Here is an 8,298-nt window from a genome sequence, read left to right as displayed (position 1 = left end):
ATGGATGCGCTTTATTTCACTTCTTTTGGACTGATGAACTGCAACACCTGCTGACTGCCAATAAACAGCTTGGAAAATCAAAGACAATTTTTAATATAACACCGATTGGATTCATCTGAAAGAAGGAAGTCATATACACCTAGGATGGCTTGAGGGTGAGTAAATAATGGGCTAATTTTCATTTTTGGGTGAACTATCCCTTTAACAGTGCCTATAGTCCACCTCCACCCATGCACAGCTTTTCAAATCTCATCCTTGCACTATATTCATCCACTCAACCTCCAATTTATATCATTGCATGAAAGGATTTGCCTTCTGTCCCCTCCACTTGGTCCAAATCAGTCAAGGTCACTGGAGCTGGAAAAGGATGCATGACCAACAAAGCACAAGAGCATCCGCATTTGCCTTAATGTTTGTTGTTTACTGTTAGTCTATCGATCTGCGTTAGTCGAATCTATCTATCTATCTATCTATCTATCTATCTCTGTCACGTGATTACTTTTTATTCGCATTCTTTTTTTAGCTTGTTTTGATAGAATGTTTTGCTTTCGTTTTGTTTGAATTTAGTTAAACAAAACAATGAAACAAAAGCAAAAAATAGAACTAAACAAGCTAAACAAAAACAGAATGCAGATAAAACGTAATCACTCACGTGTATGTTTGGTTTGTTTTCAGTTTTTTTACCTTAGTTTTTTTTTTTTTTCTTATTTATCCCTTTGACAATAACTGCAAAATTTCTACTAATCTGTAGGCATGCAATGTTTTTTTTTTCTTCTTTTTTTTCCACTTTGTTTGTTTTAGTTAAAATCAATAACAATAAAAAAACAATGCACATAAAAAGTAATCACTTGTTTTGTTTGTTTTTACATTTATTTTTTTTGTTTTCTTTTTTATTGATCTCTTTGACAATAACTTCAAGATTTCTTGTAACCTGTAGGCCATTCAAAAGATCTGCACTATTCTGAGTCAGGTAATCCTGGAGCAGGAGCCTGGAGCTGATGGCCATTACAAGGAAACGTCTATATGACATCAAACTGAGCTCCATCATATTAGACATAATATCCAACTTAATAAACTCTGTTGAAATGACAGCCTGTCACAGTGCTATATACCATATATTTCTTTGTGAACAGAGATGTGAAGACACATTTGATTCCTAATGTAGTTCTCATTCATCAATAAGGCCCTCAAGGTGTGTGTGATGGTGAGGGCAGTTGTGCCGTCAGTGCTGGCAGCATATCACACGTTCATGCACATCCCTATATATAGAAAGCCGCAGGTACCATATAGGACTTTTCTATACTTTTCTCATATCACATATATATAGTATGTTCCACAATGAAGTCACCAAAGTGAGGTGAGAAACAGTGCGAGAAGGTGTTTAACAGGAATGATCACAGTCACCTAGAATGCCTTTAGGGAAAAATTCAATGATGTTTCCTGTCAATAGGTGCAAAGATGAGTGATATTCACACAAACAAACACTATACCACAACAGTAAGAGTTTTACAGTACATTGTTACTAAAACACACAGCACTTCACATTTAAAACTTCAAACTCTGTATTCAAATTGCAAACTTCACACTATAAATTCACAGTCTTGCACATGAAGAGGAAATCACACAAAAATCTCTCGAGTCAAACACCCATCTTTGGTTAATACAATGCTTACATTTATAAAGGTAAAAGGATGAAAGACAGCAGCTAAAATGAGAATGCCTCTGGCAAACTTGCAGTGCTCTTTTCCCACTGTGTGACAAACTGACAGCATGGGTGGAGCAAATGAGTAAACGAGGGAGAGACATACTATTGATTACACAATTTGACAGAAAGACAGAATTAATGTGAAATAAACATTAAGCTATTAAAATTTTTTTATTTTATTATTAGATCAAGAGTTTTTTATCTTATGATTCAATCTAAGGTACATTCACAAAAGAATATCTTCATTTTTATGGTAATGGTGGATTAGGGATGTGATTATCAAATTTTCAAAGATTTGTTTAATTTACCCAAATGTTGAAAGATGAACCTGGTACAGCATGTAAAGCAGGTAAATTTACTAGAAATTTCTGAGTCAAAATTTTTAATTGAGGTAAATTCTACACCAATTTTGTGTATGTGTGTGTGTGTGTGTGTGTGTGTGTGTGTACCTGTTATTCCCTATACATTACTGAAAATAGAAGAAAAGTAATACCAGTAAATTTTGACCTTTTGAGGACATTTTTTGATCTCCATGAGTAAACAGGCTTATAAATCATACACAAAGTTTTTTGAAAATCTAAAAATGCAGAAAGTTTTGTGTGAGGGGTAGGTTTAGGGGTAGGATTGAGTTAAGGGGATAGAAAATACAGTTTATACAGTATAAAAACACTCACACCAATGGATGTCCATATAAAACATAGAAACTGGTGCGTCTCTGTGTGTCAATGTATATTACTTTTTTTATATTGCTTGTTACAATAAAAGTAAATATCTTGTCTGAAATACTCAAGGCAACAGAGAATCTACTTTGATGTTATGTTCCTTGAGAACATGAAGAATATATATGTTATTAAAAAAACATTCATAAAGGTCAAGTGTTTGTATCTGTTAGTGCGATCTGTCTTTAAAGAGGAGCTGAGGTGAATATGGTTTCATCAAACAACAAAGTGCACTTAAAAGAGGAATAGTCATCTTTCTCTCTCTGTCACTGCAACATGATCTCATAGATATTATCAGAGGAGCTGGAGAGCTGAATGTCCCACAAAGGGAAAAAAGGAGATTTTTCTCATGGCACTCCCATGTTAGGACAATGTGACATAAATTTTACTGCTAACATTTTAATGACTCAACACCGCAGGTTATTTTGAAAGCGCTTTCTAAGTGCAATGTCCTTGAGGCACACTAGAGATATGTTCAATTTACTAGATTTCACCTCTTTTTATCTCTGATAATTATTCAGAGAAAAATCCTCAACCTACATTTAAACTCACACAAAATTGTTGAAAATAAAACATTTTTATTTTTAGTATAAAGTAAATTTTTACCAGAATTTCAAACTGTTAACAGTTGATCATGCTTTTAAAAATAAAGCCACTATCATTCCATAAAACATTTCAGAGAATCGAAAACAAATGATTATTCTATACAGATAAATACACAGGTAAATAAATATATAAGGTATCTTAATCATTATAGTACAAAGTAAATTACTTATTCACATCAAGTAGTGGATTAGTTTGAAATTGGATTTCACAAAGAGTAATTTATCTTTTTAAATTCCTGTGAGCAAGTGAAATCGATATATCATACCAGCCTGCAGAGAAAAAAAAATCCTATTTGAGAGATTAAACCAGGTGCATTCCTCTTCAAAATGATTTCATGCTCAAAAGCTTTTTCAATCTTGTTATTACTTGAATCATGACCCCGCATGAATGTAAATAAATAAATAAATAATATTTCTACTATTTGCTGCTTCCCAATGATTACAGAATTGGTTCACTAATACATCCCAATAGGTTTGTACTTTACCTGACACAAAGTGCTAGTAGAAAATGTAGGTATTTTCTATTATTTGATTTATAATATAATGTAATATAATATAATAAATACGTTTGTTATGCACCAAATACTATAAAAATTATTTACAAAATAAATGGCAAAGGTTTTTGTTTAGTCTAAGGATATATATAGTCTGTTGTACTTACAATAATATCAGTTTCCTACGAGTAGCAAAAGGTGGCGACAGCAGCACAGCAAACTGTAAGAAAACACAACGGCTTTCGTTCCGTAAGTCACTGTCAGCAGTTTGCAGCTACTGTTTGTTCATATTAGTTATGTTAACACTGTTTTGTCGTCGTTAGTGTGATTTAGGCGTTGGGACTCTAAACACTTTAAATCATGGATGATTCAGACACCGGCGCTATTCTTGCGGAGGACCTGGAGTCGAGTGACTCCAGCAAAGTCTGTTGTTGTTGTTTTAGGGTGCCACAAAACAAACGTCCACCGCCGTGTTCATGTCCGTTTTCCGTGACCGTGGAGCCCGTTATGTTCCTGTCCACGTTCTCCATGGCTCTCCAGATGCCTCTGTACACGCAGTACCTGTGGGATCGTTTCAGTGAAGATGTGGGTTATAATAATGGAACCAAGGGAGGAGGATGTAATGCATCTACAGTCCACGATCCTCTGCAGAAGGTAACAGATATTTGACAGTTTATCTGGGTTCGGAACCCAGGCCCGTTTTTTTTTGTTCAGAAATCAGCCGGTTCAGCACGATTGTTATGAAGTTTTTTCCCAGTGAATCAATCAAAAGCGCTGCCAGTTCGATTCCTGAACGAATGACACTTCTGAGTTGATTCTTTTTAGTGAATCGAAAACATACAATGAAGCCCACCTTGTGTAGTCCGATTCCCGAATAAATGACTGTTATGAGCCGCTTTTTCTTCAGTCAATTAAAAATATAGCGCTACCAGTGTTGTTTGATTCCCGATCGAGTGACTTTTATGAGCCGCTATGTTCAGTGAATCAAAAGTATACAGCGCTACCAGTGTAGTTCGATTCCCGAACGAATGACTCTTGTGAGCCGGTTCTTTATAGTGAATCAAAATAAAATAAAATAAAAGCATACAGCACAGTACATTTGTGTGGTCCGATTCCCCCAAAAAAAAGATGTAATCACAAAATCGGACTATTATATACCAAATTCATACTGCGTGACCAGTGTAGTTTGATTCCTGAACGAATGACAATTATGTAGTTATTTTTAGTAAATAAAAATAATAATAAATAAAATGAAACATATAGTACAGCGCTACCAGTGAAGTCCGATTCCCAAAGGAATTAACTTTGTGAGACTTTTTTTATTCAGGAAATCAAAAAATACTGTGCAACCTGTCTAATACATTCTTGAACAAATGGCAACTAGTCTGTTCTTTTTTAGTGAATCACAAAAATGGACCAGTTTACCCCAAATCAAAAACATATTGCACCACCAGTGAAGTCTGATTCTTAAAGAAATGATACATGAACCAGTTCATTTTCCTAGTGAATAAAAAAAAAATGTGACTCACTTTACCTAAATATTCAGCCGAAAACCCTCTCACAAAGGAGGCTGCTGTATCTCAAGTAGCCTACTAAAAAAACTACAATAAATGTTTCCAAAAAGTGAACTCTAACCACTAAAGTGTCATAAAAGATTACTTGATATGTCATTTGTTTCCTTCATCTAGGAAGTGGAGACTCTGACTGCACACTGGAGCCTGTACATCAATCTGGGTGGATTTGTAGTTGGGTTGATCATGGTGACCCTGCTGGGCTCATGGAGCGACCGTGCAGGTCGGCGTCTTGTTCTGATCATCCCTTCCCTTGGCCTGGCTGTTCAGGCGACTGTGTATTTGATTGTAATGTACCTGAAGCTGCCTGTGTTCTGGTTCCTCATTGGGAGAATCTGCAGCGGCCTGTCTGGGGACTTCAATGCCATTTTGGCCGGTTGCTTTGCATATGTGGCTGACACAAGTGCCAGGGGTTCTCGTACCTTTCGTGTGGCGATACTAGAGTCTTGTCTGGGATTGGCTGGTATGTTTGCGAGCATCATCGGAGGACAGTGGCGAAGGGCACAAGGGTATTTGTCAACTTTTCATACAAAAAATGTAATATTTCTTAGATTAAAAATGAAAAAAAAAACAATGTTGTTTGTTTCCCTCTAGGTATATCAACCCATTCTGGCTGGTATTGGCCACAAATCTTGCAGCGGCCCTTTACGCATACCTTTTTGTGCCTGAAACGGTCACCCCTGACCCAGAGGCAAAGCTCCTCTCCACCAGGCACCACCGGGCCATCTACCGCCTCTATGCATCTGATACACCGCAGGGGCGCAGAACTAAACTCTGGTTGTACACTCTCTGCTTCTTTTTGGTGGTGTCTGTACATTTCGGCTGCAGTGACCTCTATGTGCTGTATGAGTTGAGCGCTCCGCTCTGCTGGGGTCCAGAACTGATTGGTTATGGCTCTGCGGCCAAGCATCTGGCCTACCTCACTAGCCTGATGGGGCTGAGGGTCATGCAGTGCTGTCTGGAGGACTCCTGGGTGGCTTTGGTGGGCCTTTCCTCTAATATAGTTGGCTTGATTGTGTTTTCGGTTGCTAACACTACAGCTCTGATGTTTACAGGTAAGATCTCCTATTCATAAATATATATATATATATATGAAGAGTTCAGATGTAAAAGCCTGAACTCTGTTGAAAATTTTTTTGTCAGGCTCCTATGTGCAAGTTCAGTAATTTCACTTTAATGGCAATGAATAGGTTCTTTTCACTGCCATTAAAGTGAAATAACTGAACATAAACATAGGAGCCTGAGAAAAATTATAATTTTAGAAGAAAATTTCATATATATGTGTGTGTGTGTGTGTTTGTGTGTGTGTGTGTTTTTGAAAGAAGTCTTTTATGCTCACCAAAGTTGAGAGATGACAAAAATGTCAAAGCTGAATTTTCAGCAGCCATTCATGTGACACTGAAGAGTCCAGTCTTCAGTCACATGATCCTTCAGAAATCATTTTAAAATGCTGATTTGGTGCTTAAGAAACATGAAACATTTCCTGTTATCATTGTTGAAAACACTTGTGCTGCTGAATAATTTTGTAGAAACTGTGATACATTTTGTCAGGATTTTTGTTAAATATAGAGTTCAAAGGAACAATGTTTATTTGAAATAGATTATTTTTGCAGCAATATAAAAGTCTTTATTGTCGCTTTTGATCAACTTCATGGGTCTTTGCTGAATAAAAGTGTTTAATTAAAAAGCATACTGACCTAAAACCTTTGAATATACCTATACGATATATATATGTATATATATATATATATATATATGTTTGTGGTTGTTTATAAGTATATTATAATAATATATTTTATGTTAAATATCTGTATACAATTCTATCTTATATTATATATGTAAAAAAAAAAGATGAATATTTATTAACTGATTATCCTAGTATATACTGATTGTACTAGTTTTAAAATTGATTATTTACTGGTTAACACAATCTTAATTACACATATTTTATTACGTTTTTTACAAAAAAAAAGTACAGCCAACTGTCTGAAAACCGTGAAAACTAACACTATTCAATTAAATGCATTTATCTGACACTTTTCCAGAGTATGCATTTAAGATATTAGGTTAATGTTCTACTATTTAGATACTGTTTATGCCTACATTACAGGATAAAGGTCAAGATGCTGTTTCAAGACATTTCGAAATATGTGCTGTGCTGATGCAACCTAACGTTGTCCTCCAATGGCTGCAGTAGGTAAATGTGCATAAAGGAAATGAACTTGCAGAAATGACAGAAACTGCTTATCTATCTGTCTTTGTCAGGATATGGGTTGTGCTTCCTTTTTATGGCTTCTACCCCAGTCCTGAGATCGAAACTGTCCACGCTGGTGGGCCCTGCAGAACAAGGTGAACTAGAACAGCCTTGCGTCACAAAGAATATTGTTGAATGACATGGAACGTTTTATTTATTTGTTTGTTTGTTTTCTTTTACTTCATCCTAGGTGCTCTGTTTGCTTCAGTGGCGTGTGTGGAAGGCCTGTGCTCACTAGTATCTAGTGGGGTCTTTAACTCTCTGTACCCTGCCACCCTACACTTCATGAAAGGATTCCCCTTTATCTTTGGGGCCGCCATCCTCTTTATACCAGCTGGCATTATCGGGTAAACCCTCATTGGTCATTAATTATGATTTTAGGTTGTAAAGTTAATTCAGGATAATTGGGCCATTTTTTTCCCAGTTATCTCGATGGCAAAAAGTGGCCCAATTTACCCAGATTCACCCGGCCTAAATTAACCATATCAAAATTATTTTAAAGTTTATATCGGATTTAGATTTAAACAGAATTATTTATGTCAGGGCTATATATTAATCTAAATATTTTTTTCTTTGATGTGTACAGGGGCTTGGGTTGCCAGGAGAAGAAAGAGAGCACAGAAAACAGAGAAGGCTCTGGAATATCCTGACATTGACTCTGTGAGAGTTATGCTAGATCCAAAATATTCTAAAGCTGACTGCTAATAGAGTGCACAAAAGGGAGTCATGTGCAATACGAATATTAGTCTGGGCTTAGTTTTTAGTTTTTTTGTTTGTTTGTTTTTTTAAATAAATGATTTTATTGAGTAAGGGCAGCTTTGCCATTACACAAATTACATTTTATTTTATTTTTAAGTTAAAATAGAAAACACTTATTTTATAATAGTATTTTACAATACATATTAATGTTTTACTGTATTTTTGATCAAATTAATGCAGTCTTGGTCTTC

The 8,298-nt window shown here is 35.7% G+C and overlaps 1 protein-coding gene across 1 annotated transcript; it reads left to right on the top strand.

Annotated features, from left to right (window-relative positions):
- Positions 1 to 3,727: 3,727 nt before the first annotated feature.
- slc46a1 (solute carrier family 46 member 1) lies at positions 3,728 to 8,228 on the top strand. The gene is made up of 6 exons (XM_016556981.1): positions 3,728 to 4,177; positions 5,212 to 5,603; positions 5,689 to 6,149; positions 7,360 to 7,443; positions 7,539 to 7,695; positions 7,935 to 8,228. The coding sequence occupies exons 1-6, from the start codon at positions 3,884 to 3,886 to the stop codon at positions 7,996 to 7,998; spliced, it is 1,452 nt and encodes a 483-aa protein (XP_016412467.1). The 5' UTR covers positions 3,728 to 3,883; the 3' UTR covers positions 7,999 to 8,228.
- The last annotated feature ends 70 nt before the right edge of the window (positions 8,229 to 8,298 follow it).

Source organism: Sinocyclocheilus rhinocerous, unplaced genomic scaffold (assembly GCF_001515625.1).
Source record: "Sinocyclocheilus rhinocerous isolate Xijiao unplaced genomic scaffold, SAMN03320098_v1.1 scaffold166, whole genome shotgun sequence".
Classification (NCBI taxonomy): Eukaryota; Metazoa; Chordata; class Actinopteri; order Cypriniformes; family Cyprinidae; genus Sinocyclocheilus; species Sinocyclocheilus rhinocerous.
This window is presented reverse-complemented; position numbering and strand designations above follow the sequence as displayed.